This window comes from Amblyomma mixtum, chromosome 2 (genome assembly GCF_055824585.1).
Source record: "Amblyomma mixtum isolate Tamu chromosome 2, ASM5582458v1, whole genome shotgun sequence".
Classification (NCBI taxonomy): Eukaryota; Metazoa; Arthropoda; class Arachnida; order Ixodida; family Ixodidae; genus Amblyomma; species Amblyomma mixtum.
The window spans coordinates 280031217-280050391 of record NC_143013.1 but is presented as its reverse complement, the minus strand read 5'-3'; the positions used below and the strand labels follow the sequence as shown (position 1 = coordinate 280050391).

At 45.0% G+C, this 19175-nt stretch overlaps 1 protein-coding gene across 1 annotated transcript in view; it reads right to left on the bottom strand.

Annotated features, from left to right (window-relative positions):
• Positions 1–1354: 1354 nt before the first annotated feature.
• LOC149364140 (uncharacterized) overlaps positions 1355–19175 on the bottom strand; it is a 29358-nt gene continuing 11537 nt past the window's right edge. Inside the window, exons 3-12 of the mRNA XM_089568640.1 lie at positions 16003–16174; positions 14946–15019; positions 12920–13091; positions 12187–12227; positions 9041–9212; positions 6814–6894; positions 6707–6726; positions 5727–5898; positions 4044–4144; positions 1355–3080 (exon numbers count right to left, since the gene is read on the bottom strand). Of these exons, the coding sequence (XP_089424766.1) occupies positions 2869–3080; positions 4044–4144; positions 5727–5898; positions 6707–6726; positions 6814–6894; positions 9041–9212; positions 12187–12227; positions 12920–13091; positions 14946–15019; positions 16003–16174 (1217 nt within the window). The 3' untranslated portion in view covers positions 1355–2868. The remainder of the gene's footprint in view (positions 3081–4043; positions 4145–5726; positions 5899–6706; positions 6727–6813; positions 6895–9040; positions 9213–12186; positions 12228–12919; positions 13092–14945; positions 15020–16002; positions 16175–19175) is intronic.

The following is a 19175-nucleotide window of genomic DNA, read 5'->3' as shown; positions in this document are numbered from 1 at the left end:
CCTTGTCCGGTGGTGGGTTCCGAACCAGCCAACTTCCGCAGACGAGATGGACAACCAAGCCGCTGGGCCGCCCGTCACCTCCGACTGTCGGTCTTTTCCCTCTTTCTCCGGTCCTCTATAAATGCGGAGTGCGGGATTTCTCTCCCTTCACTTTTCCACCTGAGGTCCCGTGTCATCGGAGGCAGGCGGCAAGTAGCACTGCAGACCCCGCCAATGGCGATGCCGACGCCGGCTCGAAACTGAGGTTCGAGCTAATCGCAGTTGATGCTCTAAAGGAAGTAGAAACACAGACAACCTTTTGACAACTGCACACAAATTAACTTGTCACTCCAGGCACACTGGCTTCTTTGTCCGTATGAAATGGATTGATGCCTACTTGCACAATCGCATGCAGGTTCTGCACGTAGACAAGTGCTCGTCCTCTTCGTAATAAAGTTTTTCTGGTGTTCCACAAGGGTCTGTTTTAGCTCCGCTGTCGTTCTTAGTCTGTAATGATGACATTAGCGATGGTTACCAGTTTCCCGTGGAACTGAGTCTTCTTGCTCGCGATTATTTAAGTTATTCTCTAGCAACAGATGCGGACGACCAAATCAGAATTAACCGGGTCCTTGCATCTTTGGTACGGAAAATGGGGCATGGAAGTCAGTATTTCCTATATGGATTTTTAGGCATGTTACTGAGAAGCAGAGTGCGCTGCCATTTTTCTATCACTTTGGAAGTAACAAATTAAGAGGCAAGGAATTTACATTCAAGTATTTAGGAGTCACAATTGCGCGCAATTTACACTGGCATAAACCGTGTCCAACATTCTTGAAAAAACTTTTGAAAATTAGAAAACTTCAAGATACTGGTATAGAAATATTGAAGTTAATGGTCCAATCTTCCGATATGCAGCGAAATCTTTGTTTTGTAATGTTTCCACCGCTCCCATCGAGCAGTTAAGGCTGCCATAGAAAACCAAAGGGTAACGCTTTTGACGACAGCGAAACGTTAATAAAATAAAAACCGAAAACCTGCCGACAGGAGATCTGCAGATATATTGTTTGCTATAGTGAGGCCTTACAATATATGAAAAAATTGCGCTCATAAACCCTTTCCCGTTCAAAAATGTTTTTGTTCAGAATTGTTGGGTATGATATAGAAAATGTGGACTGGACAGCTTCCCCAAAACTGACCATTCCAAGCAAAGAGTGAGAACGTGCAAAGAAAGATTCTCAGTAATTGCTCACAAAGCATTCATACGTCCATCCTTACAGTACGCTTCCGTTCTCTGGATTCCCCAGGAAAGAGTTCTAAAGGACAAATTACAAAGATTTCAAAGAATGGCTGAGCATTTTATTTCTTAAAAGTACAGAAAGACAGACTTGGTAAAGGCAATGCTTCCTTCATGTGGACTAGAATTAATACAAACACGAAGGCAAAGATCCAGAATAAATATTTTTTTTTCGATCCTTTGAGTGCAATTGAAGATAAAAAAGGAGAGATGTGTTCAGTTTTTGGGAAACTGAACGCGAGAATAAATCACTGTCAGGATATTGTGGGCGGCTTGATGTTTGGTTGGCGACGAATATATAATTAATCGGGTCAACCTGCCCACCGCTGCACTCTCCGTAAATGTGGAGGGGGAGGAGCGACAAACTTCTCCACCCCGCGAACAAAAGATGAGATTCGACTGCTGACCGGTGATAGGCGCCGCGCCTGATTAGCCGTTGACCGGAGGCATGAGGCGTACACACGTTTCTTAACGACCCCTTTACTTAGGCAAAGAACAACACGAAGTGTACAAAACAAAACCGAACAAAGCAGCGTCAATACACAGGCGCGACATGAATAACAAACACAAAATGAGGACGCTAACGACGATTAACAGGAAGAGGAAAACATCAGCGCGAGAACTATACAACAATGTCACAAGATCAAAGCAATAATGTACAAAAGAATAGGACGAGAAAAAGCGACAGGACAAAAAAAAATGGCTGAGGCTTAACTTGGTGAAGCCTGGAGAATGCGAAGCATCATCGTGTCGCGTAATTTGGAGGCGCACAACCACAGCGACGGCGCGAGGTGGGCCCCCGTTTCTCGACTGTCGTGACGTCATCAAGTCACGTGGTGTGACGTCATGTATCACGTGATTTGGAGGCGCACAACCACAGCGACGGCGCGAGGTTGGCCCCCGTTTCTCCACTGTCGTGACGTCATCGTGTCACGTGGTTTGACGTCGTTGTCGTGACGTCATCGTGTCACGTGGTGTGACGTCGTGTCACGTGATTTGAAGGCGCACAACCACAGCGACGGCGCGAGGTGGGCCCCTGTTTCTCCACTGTCGTGACGTCATCGTGTCACGTGGTGTGACGTCATGTATCACGTGATTTGGAGGCGCATAACCACGGTGAAGGGCTGAAGTGGTAGCTAAAGTAGTATGCTTCGCATAAAAGTGTTTAAGCGGGTTGGGAGAAACGGTGGCTCATCGTGGCCGCGCCGTGACATGCTTGGCAAACAACCGGTGCCGTGGCCACCTCAGCGGCAAAAGAAAAAGAAACGCAAGGCATGCACAAACTTTGTGACAATCACACAGAGCAATCAAACGGTATAACGCACGTGTTGATGTTTTTCGCTGTTGTTTCTTCCTGACGTTACTGATATCTGGAGTGCTTTGCTGGTGATTTTTGTGGTCTACCAGATGAGGAGAAATTCGTGTGTTCTGCATAGTATTTTAGTCGCAAGTGTCTAAGTAGTTGCTATGAAGTGTCAAATTTAATTGTGTAGCAATGTGTTGTGTTGTAGTCCCTCCCTGTAACAACCCGCAAGCGATGCTTAACAACAGCAATCAATGCATAAATAAATATTCAAGGCCGTTATACACTCCATCTAGTAAAGGGTAATTTTCATCGCTATTTTCCTGCGGCAAATATGGCAATCGGCTAGGTTCTTGGCGCAATCCGCGCACGCGCGGTGACCACACTGGAAGGCTACGTTGTGCGATCTTTCCATGCAAATGGCGCATTGCACGGCATCCTTCAGCTCTCGCAGTTTCTCCAGTAGTTCTGCCCGGGGTGCATCGTTGTCTCCATCAGGGCTTTCTGTCGGTTTTCGTGCAACAGGAAAGCAATGCAATCAATAAATGTCAGTAACTTGTCCCGTAAAGTACCGTGGCACGATCGGTATGTTAGACAGTATCCGTAGATTACCGCGTTCTAATCACTAGGAGCACACTCACCGAGAATGGAGCATTTGTAAATTGAAAAACACCGAAGAACAAAATACAGGTGTCGCCATCCCCGGCAGATTTCGCAAGTAAATTGCTCGCGTCGGCGCAGAGTTCCTGCACGCATCTCAGAGTCCTTTTCCGCATAGACGTCTCAGTTTCCACCGAGGGGCGGGAAAACTTTTAAGTTCAATGTTCTCTGCGATAATTGCGTCCTTTGCTACCCGACAGACGTCAGCATATGCAGATATAGTCGTATAATTGATTTTTACGTAGAAAAAAAGGTGTGGTAAGCTGTCGTGAATGTTCCTTTAAATACCTAGCAAAAAATGAAGCAAAGGTTGTTTTGCTTGCTTTTCTACGTTAACAGCAGTCGTTACGAACAATCTGTGGATGATCGCATGTAGCAGAAAATCGGTGAAGGATCACCAGAGTTGAAACATTTGGTCTTACGTTCTAATGAGTTTGAAATAAGTAAAGGTGCAGAAGACAACGCAATGGCTAAAGTCAATAGTGTTTTGTGAGTTGTGCCAAAAATCAGCGAATAAGTCTACAAACAATGCACCAGGAGGCGGATTACGGAACGATCACAATCTCTAAACAACTACAAAATGGTCACATTGGTCGGAAAGGACTGGCAGACATATTTACCAGTTGTGTCAGGTTTGTGATTTGATTGTTCCGCAATTCGGTTCCTGATTTGTTTGTTAATTTTCTCGGCTCAGAAACCGCAAATAGTCAAAGAGAGACGCGTTTTGTAGACCGCGGTGAAAGGTGCGACCTCAGTGAACTAAGAAGGCAGTGAAAGAACACCCGTGTCGGCACAACAACGCCTCACCACGTTCTTCGGTCTGGTGGTCTGCCCAGATGTCCTTACTTTCGCCAGAAGTGTCCTCAGTACGGGCGTTTTTGGAAACCTTTCTCCGAAGTACATACACCCTGAAACGATAGACGCAGTACCACATCGTTTGTCACCCGGCCAAGCTCTCCTATTTTGTTTTACTAAAAATAAAGCGCCAGAAAATATTCGCGTGTAAAATGCTCAGCGCATGGCTCTGAGCCTTTCAGGTTGCCTTTTGTAACCTCTTTTTAATCTTCTTGCAACATATCTCCATCCTTTATATCGCCCCGAGACAAATATTACTGCCTTCTAAACAAGCACGTCTTGGACGTGCTGGAAAAGGAATTAAAGAAACGTGGTTATAGCGCCGGACAAGGCACGGGAAATAATTTTCTTGCCTAGCGATTTGTGCATCCGCCTCGCTTGTGGGATGTGCGGGATTCGATCCCCAGTGCAACCCTCCCCCAGCTCTCTTGAGTAGAAGGCCGCCGTAGTGGCTCAGTGGTTACGGCGCTCGGCTGTTGACCCGAAAGACGCGGGAATACCTAAATTGTATTCTGTAAAATATTGGGAAGATGTGAAAACTTTTTCCACATGCAGTTACCCGGGGTTTTTGGAAATACTCTGTCACTATATTACACACACCTCGAGGCCATTAATTATATATGCACAGTTTTGAAGCTGTATTGACGCCCCATTCATTAGTCCCGAAAACAAGAAAATCATCGGATGTGCCTGTACTTTTTGGAAACCGACTCGAATACGACTAGTCTAGCTATGTTACTGAATCAAGGAGAGAAAGGACCAAACACGAATAGAAAATTTGTACGATTATTCGCTACTTGTACGAATATTCATACGAAACGATTATCCCTGCGAAACAACGAAGCACTAGCGGCGCGCTACAATTCATAGAGTTTGGAAAGACGCAACATTGATGTCCACTAGAGGGCGCGCAACACGAAGTGAGTATACGAGTATTAACTTTGTGACCGTCATGTCATGCGCGTAGTAAAATTATATTTTGCGCATGACGACGACGGCGAGCAAACTAGCGCCACATCTCAGCATGTGGGATGGTTAAGACGTTATACATGGCCTCCAGTCCCGGGCATCAAGATAATTTCCTGAACCTGGCGGAACGCTGTCATGTTGCCCACTCTTGGAGGCCATATGTATGAGCCTCATGAAAGCCGCCACACGAATTACGGCACCGCTGCGCTAAGCCCTCTTTTGTACGCAGTATGATCGCGGCCGCATTTTGTGCAGCGTCGAAATGGGCCTTATTTTTAGAACGGCCGCAAAATTAAACTACGGCGTGTCCTAATCGAGTTCTTTGGCTATTGTTCGAAAGCTAATAAAAAAATTTAAATAGTATTCAATTTGTTTCGAAAAATTTTGAACGCACAATTTGATTTGTCCATCAAATCGAATGCAGGATATTTGAGTCGCTATTTTAAACTTTATAATATCGGCACATCCCTACGTATCACTTGTGTGCCGCTTATTCCCGGAAAAGTGCGCCGCACAATTGTTGGTCTAAAACTCCGAAAGGTCACCTGTCATTACTCAAGACGTAAATGTACGGGCGGAAATTACGCGCTGAAGTTGAGAAAGTTGTCAGGCACAAGCAAAATCACGTCGTAGTCTACGAGTGCAGCGATATAGACTTGCGCTCACCCTCTCGAACCGGGCAAGTCAAAGCGCAAGAAGATGTGGTCAAGGTTGTGCGTGCTGGCCATATAGCAGGAGGTGCACAGGTCGTAGTCAGCGCACTGGTCGCACTTCCAGCGTGCTCCGACAATACCACTTTTGTCGCAGCCGTCGCAGTTGACTCCGTGGAAAGTGACGCCTGTTGGTCAGGGGAAAGGGTCGGCCGGTCATGGCCTTCACGGTGTCACACTCATGCAACTTGCAAACACACTAGGAACTATGAAATGCACGTCCACAAGGATAGTAACCGATGAACACTGCAGACTTGCTAATAAGTACAACACTAACATTGGGAAGCGTACTGAGCAGAATGGCCATCCATTGTCGTATTTCGCTGGGCTTTATTCGGTCAAATCTAGCGATCACAATACCCTCCATGCAATACCGTTGAATTTAACACGCGTACTTTCTAAGTTTTTTCTTTCAAAAAACTTTAAAAACTAACCACCTCAATCACTCACTCAATCACTTTGTTAGACGAGCCGCCACGGTGTCTCAGTGGTTATGGTACTCGGCTACTGACCCGGAAGACGCGGGTTCTATCCCGGCCGCGGCGGTCGAATTTTGATGGAGGCAAAATTCCAGTGGCCTGTGTACTGTGCGATGCAATTGCACGTTAAATAACCCCAGGTGGTCGAAATTTCCGAAGCCATTCACTACGGCGTCTCTCATAGCTTTAGTCGCTTTGGGACGTTAAACCCCATAAGCCAAACCAAACTTTGTTAGACGAGAACAGTATCAAGATTTCGCTTCTTATTGTTCGTATGCTTTCTTTATGGAGCGCACAGTATCAGGCGCTAACGAATCGTCCTGACTGATTGCGTTACCAAATTATCATGTGATATCATCTCTGCCCCTAATGTGGTGGTGGCTTTGGCGATCGAGCTTGTGCTGTTTGCATCCACACTGATCGCGAAAGCGCTGTCCACAAGACCAGCGAAGCAAACCGCGTGGCCGTGCGGCTGAGCTGAACAGGATGATAATCGGTAACTACTTCATTAACTGAAATATACATTAGTTTAGGGAATCTCCCCAAAACTATTGGGCCAAAAACTTGTCCTTTGGAATCTTACCGTTGCTCTTGATACTTCCGACTGGTACAGTGGTGCAATTTTTTCTCGGGGCCAGCATTTCACTATAATAGTAAAAAAAGTCAAGCTGAAAGCTTTCTCCTCACCGCTCAGCAGCTGTTTCCGCGTTCCTATCCGGCTCGCAGATCAACAAAAAAATTAGGAGCATTATATTGAATTGCGGCGGAAGAGATGTGATAGCGTTTTTCTTCACTCGCCAATTCACTCCTATCATGATTTTGTTCCAATTCTATTCTAATTCTGATTTAATTCTGATTTTTACTCAAGTCTGATTTCATTACAAATTACGAGAATTATTAGAAGTTATCAGAATTATATATCATGCACAAGGCTGTCTGGTCAAAGTATTTCTACATGCTTGCTACTGCCAGTCCCCCGTGCCACTGTCTGTATTAAAAGACCTCAATACCTGGCTTGCGTACAAGAACCAGATGAGTCTTTAGTGGACAAGTACTCACCCAAATCAGTTTTTCACGCCATGATGTTTTTTTTCCAGCAAATAGTCCAGGAGTGAAAAAGCACGTGGGCCACAGAATAAATTTCACGGAGGTTTCTATATTCTAGGTTGCTAACAAAGCAAAGATGACGTAGGTACATGTTTTTTTATTATTTCAGCTTATCCTCTGGCTTTCAAAAACGGGCGCGCTACATGGAACGCCGCCGGTTTAAAAGCACATGCCACAAGCACTTGCCATTAGGCTTGCAAGTCCGAAGACCGCCTTTCAGTACAATTACTCTAGCTTTGCACTCTTGTACTTAGCTCTTCAGCACTCGGACAACCACCGTTGGAATGCCTTCCTAAGGCCTTGTACGGAACCACCAGCGTCATCAGCATGAACCTAAAGAAACTTTAGCTGACGCGACGAATTAATTTGTACTGCTTCATGCCTCCCCCCCCCCCCCCCCCCCCCCCCCCCCCCCCCCCCCACCTCTCCCCCTGAGATTGTTGCCCGTATACTTTTTCGCGACATCAACGGCGTGCCTGTAAAGCACCCTTCATACACCCAAGTTAAGGCAGTATTTAAAAAAGTCAGCAATAACATCCGACATATGTGTCATCTCACTAACATGTCAAGGCGGTTCTTTAATCCATATGAGTAATAAATTTGCAAGTTATTATTGACAAAAAATATGTCGTCATTTTATACATATGATGCGACGCATCGGCAATGAGTGTGGTGATCATTAAGTCTTACATATAATTGAAGATGGGAACTTACGACGATAGAGTACACATTTCCAAGCAGTGGGAAGTTTTTTATGCATGCAAGAGCTGTAACAATTCTGCGTTCTAATGGGAGAGCAGTGCATGGGGTATTTGAAGGTGCAATACTTCAGCGGTGCGCGCAGTTAGAGATTTATAGGTTTGTCGCAGAACTTGGCACTCCTGATGTAGCCGCAAGGTACCGGCACCATCATGATCAGCAAGTAACGTTCAAACAAACTTTTCCTGCTTACCGATGTCGCTTATTTCTTGTATGGCATCAGTCAACCTGACGCCACTTCATGTAAGGATCAGTACACAGAGCATATCTAGACCAAGAGACTGCAAGCGCTTCTTAAACTTGGCCGACAGCATCACCAAGGTTCTTCACTGAATGTCAATTAAAAGTCTCCTATTCTGTGTTGTCGGTAACCTCCGAGGTTGGCGCTAATTATTCTCCCGTGAATTTCGTTATTGCGTTGTTTTGTGCTCTAAAATCGCTCCGGCTCGAGAGCAGTGTTTGGGGCTTTAAATGCCAGTACAAGAGTGAGATTAAGTACCGCTAAAGAACCAACGCCTGCAAAGTAGGTAAGCAATGTGCGTTAGCTCATTAATGTTGGACTGTCGATTGTTCGAACCTCATCGAGCTGGTAGAGACAGAGTAATTATGCCTCTACAGCAAGTGTCATCATCACCATCATCAGCCTGACTACGCCCACTGCAGGGCAAAGGCCTCTCCCATATCTCTCCAGTTAACCATGTCATTTGCCAGTTGTGGCCACCGTAACCCCGCAGACTTCTTAATCTCATCCTGTACGACAAGTGTGCAAAATAAAAAAAAATAGTGGGAGAGAGGCTTGTCCTCAATTTTGCTGTAGTATCGTTCAACAGAAAGCTACGATGCATAATTGCGAATTGCGCTTTCTAGCTTCTATATCCCTTGGACATTGCTGTAAATTAAAGTAAAAACATAAACATAGGCTTACGCAATACCACCGGGTACGTCCACTCGCAGGAACTTGTGGTCGAGGTTGTGTTTGCCTCCCACGTAGCAACTGGTGCAGAGATCATAGTCAACACACAGTGCGCACTTCCAGCGCGTCCCCACAATGCCACGTTGTTCACAGGCGTCGCAGTTGATTCCAAGGAACGTGGCCTCTAGAAAATAGGCATGGTTGCAGGGAATGTTCTACAGAACAAATTAGTGAGCAAAAGATTACTTATCGCTTGAGGCCCATCGTTCTTAATACTCGTTCTTGAACTGTTATTTAGTTCGTTCCGGGTGGGAATTCCATGACAAATGTGTGTAACTTGTTGCCATAGTTGATGGCAAAGAAGAGATCGCGATAATAAGTGCGGTGATTGCTTACTGAGCAGTAGAATAAATGCGGGCATGCAGGATACGTGCAGTTGAACTTAGTTCGAGCTTGATATGCGATGTGGTGCTTCGCGTAACGGAGGCCAATGGAAAACAAAAAAAAATAAATACTGCTCCATGTGCCGGAACTGTAACACGAACTGTGGTGTTGGTAGTCTCCTTGTACAAGCAGTAATTAAGATTCTATTTTATTGGAATAAGTTTACGGAGTGACAAAAAGTACTGTATAACTGTTGAAGATGTGCAAGAAGTTCTAATGTGACGCAAAGCGCCAAAATGAAGGCTGAAGGCGCAGTTTGTACACATAAAGGTTAACCTGGAGGTTACTAACGATACCTAAAAGGAAGCGCACTTAATTCTGGAGAACATCAAGATTACGGCTGCTTTTTCATGCCGCTACCTTCTGCGGCGGTGTAAAGCTGGCCATGCTAATCCAGCAGCCAGTATGGGACCGCTGTCTTGTGCGAGATGTCCAAAATATGCGCTCGTAGCTTGGAACTTTCGAATCTCCCGTATTTTCATCACACCGCAGAGGGGAACTTAGCAGTAAAGGTACCGATGCTATTTATATTTATAGTATTTATAGTATTTATAGTATTTATAGTATTTATAGTATTTATAGTATTTATAGTATTTATAGTATTTATAGTATTTATAGTATTTATAGTATTCATAGTATTTATAGTATAGTAGCTTAATTATAGTATTTTAAAGCGACTTAAGGCTTCTGTGCAGCAAAAAATCAGGCAGTATGAGCGGCGTGTGAGGAAATGCAGATTGATTGCAACAAGGTAGCAACAATTAGGTTAGGTCAAGGTTATGTTCGGTTAAGGTTAGGCTAAGGTTAGGTTAGGTTAGGTTAGGTTAAGGTATAGGATAAGTTAAGGTTTAGGTTAGGTTATGATTTAGGTTAGGTTAGGTTAGGTTAGCTTAGGTTAGGTAAAGATTAAGGTTAGGTTAGGTTAGGTTAGGTTAGGTTAGGTTAAGGTTAGGTTAAGGTATAGGATAAGTTAAGGTTTAGGTTAGGTTATGATTTAGGTTAGGTTAGGTTAGGTTAGCTTAGGTTAGGTAAAGATTAAGGTTAGGTTAGGTTAGGTTAGGTTAGGTTAAGGTTTAGGTTAGATACAGATTCTGACACGTAACCCCTTGGCCACCAAGTCACGTTCGCCCGACTCGACTGATTGATGTCTTGTGCGTCTTCACCGACAGTGTCCGTGTCTGCTATGGGACATGCAGAGAAGACCTCAGGTCCCTGAAGAGAGCCACTAACGCTATCGCGTCATACCCTTATGGCGGAACATGACTGTCCCACGAATTTTTTTTTATGCATACTGTAATTTTCTCATTAGCGCTTTTCATAACTTTGCTTGGTGAGTTTCAACTAAGAACATTAAGTAGAATTGCTCAAATTACACAAACTTTAATGTTTTTATAGCGACCACCACCAACGTTGTCTAAATTTTCCGCAACATCTAACAGCTCGAGGCCTTAGCTCGCGTTACACTGGTACTACGCGGACTGAATTAACGACAGTTCGAGAAATTTTAAACGGCTAGCAGCAATTTTTGAGCTGCAGCATGTAAAAATTTCCTATACTCGTGAAGTTTTGGTGCAGCCTCTTTCGTCAGTGGTTGAGAGAGAAAAACTTGTGGCTTAGGATACACGACCCGGCGTTTTCGAGGATGCACTTCGGCTACAGGCACTCAACAAGGCTTGACCGCCTCTTCAGGAAAGCCGAATTACGCCTAAGACACCAGTGTCCCTGTCACAAAACTCCAGATTATACTTACGTTGGTTCCTAGGCACTTCGTGGCACACTTGGAAGATGTACGATAAAATAACTCTTTCCAGTTCTTTTTTTCATCATGTGCTTTGTTGGACGCCTTCTGTTTGGAACAAGCTCATTTTACGCAGGTTTTATTCTGATATGCTCCCCCGGCAACCATACCTTGAAGCCCTGCAGGCATTTGTATCGGTAAAGAAATGACCCTCTGAACGCTCTATTAAATATTAGCATTTTGCCCATGTAATTAGCACTTCAAGCTTTATGCCACTAAAATCACGGGGCTCTGAAAGGTCTTACTTCTCATTGGTTTCTATGAGAGAAAATTATTGCCTTTATTTCTATGGTTGCACACGAGTCTGTATCCCTATATCCATGAGCTTTTTTTATCAATTAATCAATCAATCGCGGGCGTGATTCTGCTCGCTTAAAATGTCCATATATTTGTATCATGCTTTAGGGATTAGGGAGAGCCTACAGCTCCTATTCGATAAACATGGTAGCTAGATGTCGATTATACTCGCTAGTGCAATTTTAATGGATGTTACATTCACGAAATAACAAACGCCTGCCATTTGTACTCACCCATGAATGTGTACGAGCTCGTGCACACCTACGACCACCACATTTCTTAACATTAAGGAATGTGCATGCTTACTTTTGAAACTGCCGTGGACGATGCATCGTTACTTAATTTCTATATGTTTTCTCTCTATTTTTTTTATTCTTTTGCAATTCTTTGTTTCGATGTGCGTTGAACCGCATGTCTCCTGTTGTAGTAAAATTAACAGCTTTTTCTCCCAATCTCTGCAAGAAAGCTGTGCAGTATCTATAGGCCTAATCACGCAACACTGAAGTCTCTATTTTGTTTCAGTGAATCATTTGAGGGCCGAGGAAATGCTGCTTAGCACATGCACGAAGTTCCGCAACGTTCTCTCTTGATTACTTCGCGTTCTAATTAAGATGCTTACCTTCAGCTCTTACGTTGCCTCGCCTGGGAGGCACCTTAATCCTGAAAATGAAAAAGAGATGTGCGTTTTTATATAGGCCAATGTACGCATCACATTTAGCTGCTTATTCTTACTATAGCAAGTAACTCGTGCTGTTACCACGCAAAAGAGGTACCAAACCAATCACTTCAAACGATGACCTTCTCAAAAGATATGCGTAATTGTTGTCATCAATCAAGTGCATAGCGTTTTGTTGGCAGCATGTCGAAGCAATGCATTTGAATCGCAGCAGAGGGCTAATATACAAGTTCGCCAAAATTTTTCCTCCGATACTCTCTCAACTGAGCACCATTGCCACCTACTAATAGTGAGTACATAATGCTGAAGGTCTGAGGACTGTGAAAGACATAAGCAAAGAAACGAAACCAGAACAGCGTAAAAAGACTATTTGTAGCGCACTCTGGCGGCAATACGAGGATGTCAAAACACGGTTCGCGATCTACGTTGTCCCACTACACTGAAGGTTCACATAGCAGTCGCTAGTAAAAAGCTAACGAGATATTGAATTTATAATTTTCATGCTATCCTTGTACATTTAACAGGATGTCGACAGACACCCTTAGTTGGACATGGGCCCTTACAACAAATAGTCATTTCCTGTTTTCAACGAGAGACATTTAGCCGTACCAAAATTTATTATTTTTTTAGCAGTGTATAGAGCACCCACGCTCAGAAAATATAAACCAACACTCACGCTGTACAACCAGGCACTCTGATACACAAGAAGGCGTGGTCGAGGCTGTGCTTGCCTCCACGGTAGCAGGTGGTGCAGAGGTCATAGTTGAAACACACTGCGCATTTCCAACGCGTCCCCACAATTTCACGCTGTCCACAGCCGTCGCAGGAAACCCCTCTGAACTTCATTCCTGTACGATACACATGAAAGCACAGAGAAAACCCAGAAAACTGATATGAAGATTTAGGTTTCGGCGCAGGTGCTCAATAATTTTAAGCACGTAATCCTGATTTACAACGTACTCTACATACAAGCTAAAAAGAAGAGAACGTTTAGATCGCCTTCAATAACGAAGTTTGTTTTCACTTGTGCATAAAGAGTGAAGCGATAGCATGACAATAAAACGTCCTGGAGAAATCCCCTTAGTGAAAACAAGGACGTATATCCCTGATATCAGTGGAGCATCCGCTGATTGAGAGTTAAGAAAGCGTTTCTTCTCCTATCTGTAATGTTCGAACTTGTACTTGTGCATCTTACGAACGACGTAGCGCTCATGCCGGTTGTCCCAGACAAAGTATTCAAGACCTTGGCATAGACGAGTGAAATCAATGGAACGCCATTGAAAGTCGCATGGCCTAGTAACCAGTATTTTTCGTTGTGGAAACGTAATTAGTATAGCCAAAGTATCTAACCTTATAAATACTATAGTGTCAGTAATAAAGTCGCAATGCGCAAGTTGTAGATTGCCTAGAAAAACAGCCGGTTGAAATGTTTACACCAAGGTACCACTTGCATCGCTTTTTTCCGCCCTTAAATGAAAACCCGCAAAATGCAAAAGGTACCTAGTGAGAGCGGTGCTACTCTGTTTCACACGACGCGTACGAGACGACAAAATCCTCTTTTCTCCGGAGCTCTCCTGAAGGCGCTTTGAGGGTGCAATAGTCGAGAGATCTGCGGCAGCTGTTGTAACGTGGTAGCTTTAGTAATTCGCGGGCTTTCTTTTGAGCTCGCAAATAAGGCTTCATTAATGATACGTTCTTGGAAACATTTCAGCCAGTTTTTCTTCAAGTCTATCTACAACTTTTGCATTCACACTTATTATGAAGCCAGTAAAAAAAATGTACCTAATAAGTCGTAACAAATTAATTAACCTTGCAAAACAAAAAAAAAATACTGCTCACCAAGCTAAGTGACCCGGCAAGAAAATTCATGGCTCTATTTGGTCAAAATAATCTCCTGATAAATTAAGTGACACTCTCAGCAAAGTACGTTTGGTATTAGGCATTGTTGAAACGTTATGTTTTAAACTTTCAGTGTGCAGACAATACCTCAACTGCTCGTATAACTCCTTAATCATGCTAAAAAGCAGACCAGCCTATATCTTCAAACCACGACTCCTTCTCACGAGCCTTTTATACAAAACCTTTACACAACTCTTTTACGCAGTATGCCTTTCAGCTTTTGTGGCAATAGTTTATGAAAAGCTATGTTATTTTTAAAATTTGTTCACGCTATACCCTTGATCTTCGCACAGCACTCAGGCGAAGCCTGCCAAGGGCCTTCTTCTCAAATATGTGAAAGAGGCATGCATCCATAGTTTCAAGGAAAATAGTTTATGGCGAAAGGTAACTCGGTTGCCTTCTCTGCTTTTTTATGCATACTTACTGCGCACATGCGTTGTTCTTATTTTGCACTTCAAGCGTTTAAATAGCGATCGTTGCACTGGTACTCAAAGGAATAGGAATGTTTTGAAAAGAAGGTAACTCAGTCTTCCATCATGCCTATTTTTGACTGCGAAGAGTAATGAACTCATTTGAGTATAGAGCCGCTACAACTCAATGACTCTCCTAGCTCCTTCCACCGGAATTGTCCAATTACCTACAATGAATCGACTGCGATTGACAGGTGCAGCCTCTTCTTATCATATCTGCATAAGATAACGTGAAATCTAAAGTCCACTCGATTCTTGCGCTGTACCTTCCTAGGTTTTAACAACACAGCGCATACTTATCTGCATGCGAACACACTCGGCGGCCTTCGTTACCTCTTGCAGTCTCGTCCACATGGTTAACTGTCGCGAAAAAATCTCCAGATCCATGTCTCGCAGCGACCGTTATTCTGAAATTTAAGCAAAAAAAAAATGCCATCTTTATTACTCTGTTTCCGTTTTCGCAGTTGAAATCACTGCGCATTCATTGCCACAGTAAATTGTACAAAAATAACCGGTAGAGATCGACGGAGGGGAGGAGAGGTTGCTCCTTTTTTTTTTTTTACTGCCCCAAATAGATAAAAACTGCGTGATTTCCTCGTTGACTCACCCTTCCCTCTAAGAGATATAAAACCGTTTGCTTCTGTTTCTATCAGAGAAAGTATGGAGGCACCACTCTCCGTTATTGTCGTCACTTAATCATTGTGTCCTCAGCAACTGTAATCACATTTGGCGCATAATAGCCTTCGTTGCTCAAGGGATAATAAACGGGGGAGTATTTTGTAAGCGTTCCTTATCCTTTCGTTCAATGGCCACTTCATTATTTGCAGCGACCTCCTGTGACGTCACGGCTGAAAGACGCCATGTAATGTCGTTCGCGAGCTCTGTTATTAAAGCGAAAGAGAGGAAACGAAAAAAGAAAAATTGCGAAACACGCGCCCACAAAACTAATTAATCTGACTCGCTGACTGACTTAGTATAATTTGCATGAATTTTTCATTAATCTTTTTTTTTGTATCAAAACATGTAACTTACAGAAGTCGTTACTGCGTTCTTATGAGCAAAACTACCTTCTCGTTAGCCAGCAGGAAGATGGCATTGTATGAAAGTGAGCGCGCGCACGTGAAAAATAATACACGTTGATTTTCCGCATATTGGAAGAAGCAGCGTAATCGGTCCGGAAAAGGAGGAGGATGAAGAGGAGGAGGAAAGGCGGTGAGGTTAACCGGTAGATGTAACAGTTTGCTACACTGCACTGGGGGAAAGGGTTGAGGATATATAAAGGTGAGGAAGGGAGAGATAAGAAAAAGTAGGAGGCGATAATACTTCGGCAAAGTTTCACCATTGCGCGCACACGACGGAGTCCTCCAGACAAGTCTACCAACGTGCTCACCCTTGACGTCCCGGAGCATCGAAGCTCACGAAGGCGTGCTCAGGACTGTGTTTTCCACTCATGTAGCACTTGGTGCAGAGGTCGTAGTCACGACACACTTCACACTTCCAGCGGGTGCCGATGAGAGGAAGCTCGTCGCATCCGTCGCAGGCGACATTGCTGAACACGATTACTGCGTTCCAATACAGAGGATTGGAGATGTCACCATAAGTGCTCCGCACTCCAAATTGGGGTCGCTGAGGAAGCTCAAAATCCACAGAAAAGTGCGTTGACAAAAGAAGAAACGCATATATACAGGGCGTTTCACCTAAGAGCTTACGCAATTTTTAAAAATAGGCTTTTTGTGTTAGAAGAGCACTGTTTTTGGCATGGCTTTACCAGAGGTGTTATCAGAGAGTTATCAGAATACAGCTAAGATGTGATAACCTAGCATGCTGGTTAACTAACATTGAATAGTTAACTTTCTAACTCTTACTGTTGCGCCCCTTAATTACGAGAGGTGCGTAGGTCAGCGGAAGTAATATCCATATCAATTTTTAGAATTTCGAAAATGAGGTTACCGTCGGCGCTGTGGCCCAACAAATTTCGGCAATTTCGACGAGTAACGTGCACTGGAGAGGTTACTTTTCTGCAATCTTCTTGAAAGCGCATGTATTTTGGCGCGATATCGCCAAAAAAATAAAAGCCCGTAAACTTTATTGCCACACATTTGATATCTCATTTAGATAAATAGTTTATTGCTTTCAAACCAGTTGCTTACTCTGTAGCTCTGAAAGGATTCACACGAATAATGTTTTTGTGCAGACGCTCTGTACTTCATTGACATCATGTTTCCTGTGTGCGGATGTTCAGAGTGTTGTGTGGATACTGCTGGTGGAGATTGGTACGCATGCATTCAATACACTGGGCTTGAGTCAGAGCGATAATATATTACGAGTGAATGTGTGTTGTTGCTGTTGAGTAGTGGTTGGAACTGCTGATACAGGCGAGTGCCATGAGACGGGAGTGTCATTTTTCAACAATAAATGCCACTTCGCACTTACCATCAATACTAGTGTCATTTATTTATTCATCTACTCTGGTGTTTGATGCGAATGACATCCCTGACACTGAATGGTACTGTTCCCTCCCTGCTGAAAGCTAGGAGAGGGCGACGATGTGTTTGGCAGATTGTTTACAGTGAAAACTTCTGTGTCATTATTTTGTGGCTTAAAATAAAAAATAAACTATTCCATGCATAGTGTTTATAGTGTCTAGCAGCTGCAGTGGAGGCGCTATATGGGCACATCGCAGCCAGTACCTATGCTAATAAACCTTCTCTGTGTCGGTGGTCAAGTTTCGCATTTCATGTACGCTCTACTGTAGAGCAAGCCATTACACATGCTTGTGAGTTATGCCGCATGGCTCCTATGTATTGTTTTTCTGTGATAATACCATTTTATTATTCGGCGCAACTGGAATATTGCCAAACTTGCTGCTGTCGCCTACTAAGCCTTAGGGAGCCGTAAACTCGAAAATTTAGACTAGCGCAAGAAGGAATATATCAAGAGAAGTATACATTGGATGCAGGCGCATCATTATGTACTCGCCGTCAAAGATAAATGGAAGGCGACTTTGCCAAAAAACTTTAATTTCTTTAAATCTAAAGCGTAATGGTCCATGTTTGTTGGTGCGCAGTGCAATTTGTAGGGTCTGCTCGCGGGCAAGTCAAATCTCCCGCCGCTCACCGCGGGTAGCCTGGGACCCCTTCTTCCCGAGTGGTGGGGCGGGGGGAGAGAGGCTAGGAGAAAGCCTTTATAAGGCGAGACCGGGCAGGCTCGCGGTCTCTCGCTCCTGGACCAGCCCTGCCAAAAGGACCACCTGACCCAGCTGCCACGACGACGACCGGCCCCCCTGCCATGTGAGAATAAACCGTTTGTACGAAGTCCTGCCTCGAGTGACTGCCTGTGCGTCCCCGCGCAGAGGAATTGCCCACAAATAATGGCGCCCAACGTGCGGCTTTAATTAACACCTTGTGGACGATTTCTCTGCCGATTTTGGGACGTGCAGCCAGACTCGTGGCAGGCCCTCTTTGTTCAGGGCCACGCCGGACCGATAGGGTTAAGGAGCGGGTCAGGCGGAATGTTCGCGGAGTAGCGACTTGTGTAGTCTTGTAAATTTGTTAGGGGTTTTGTATTATTTATGTAGTTTTCGGGCGTTTTGTGTTGTGTATTTCCGCGTGTTTGTAGATAGATTGTTGTGTATGTGAATGTTCTTGTTGCCATGAGCAGTTAGCCGGTGCGGCCGGACAGTTAGCGCGAACTATGCCTCCCAGAAAGGATGTTTCAGCCACGGCTTTGGATGGCGGGGCGGCCGGTGGTGAGACGGCCGACGCGGCGGCCGTAATGGGGCATGTGACTGAGATGTTTGCCGCATTAGCCCGTCAGCTCGGTTCGGTGGCTGGCGCCAACCAGGCCGCAGCATCGGTAGCATCGGCGACAGCATCGCGCCCGCGGATAAATATGGAGGTCCCCTCCTTTTCCGGGTACACGGACGCGAAATCAGTCCACGAGTTTTTACAACAACTCGAGGACTACCAGACGGCTCTGGGCGCCCCAGATGACGTAGTGCTAGGGCAGGTCCTGCCTGTAGCACTCGTCGAGAGCGCGGCGCGATGGAGGCGCTGCCAGCCGACTTTCCAGTCGATGGCGGACTTCAAAGATCGTTTCCGCGCCGAGTTCTTGCCGCCTGATTATGAGCGCCGGATGCTGGATGAGCTCGCGTTGCGCACCCAACACCCAGAGGAAAGCCTCCTCGAATACGTACGCGCAATGCAGGAGCTGTACAAGAGGGCAGATCCGACGGCAACCGACCGAGATCAGGTTGCGCGTGTGATCAGGCAGTGCCATCCACGCTTCAAGCCGTATCTGCGGGGCCGCAGTTTTACAAACCTCGAGGCCCTAGCGCAGGAGGCCAAGACCGTGCAGGCGGATTTACTCGCCGAACTGCGCTACCGGCCGCCCCCCAGGCCGGCCGAATCGCTGGAACCGGGATGCGCATGGGATGGAGGCCGAGAATGCGCGATGAGGGCTCGGCGCGCCGAGGTAATGGCCGTGGAAAATCAGGCGGAACCCCCTGTTGTCCCTCGTGCGCTTGACCCGTACGCATTCGAGCAGCGGCGTCGTGCCGGTCTC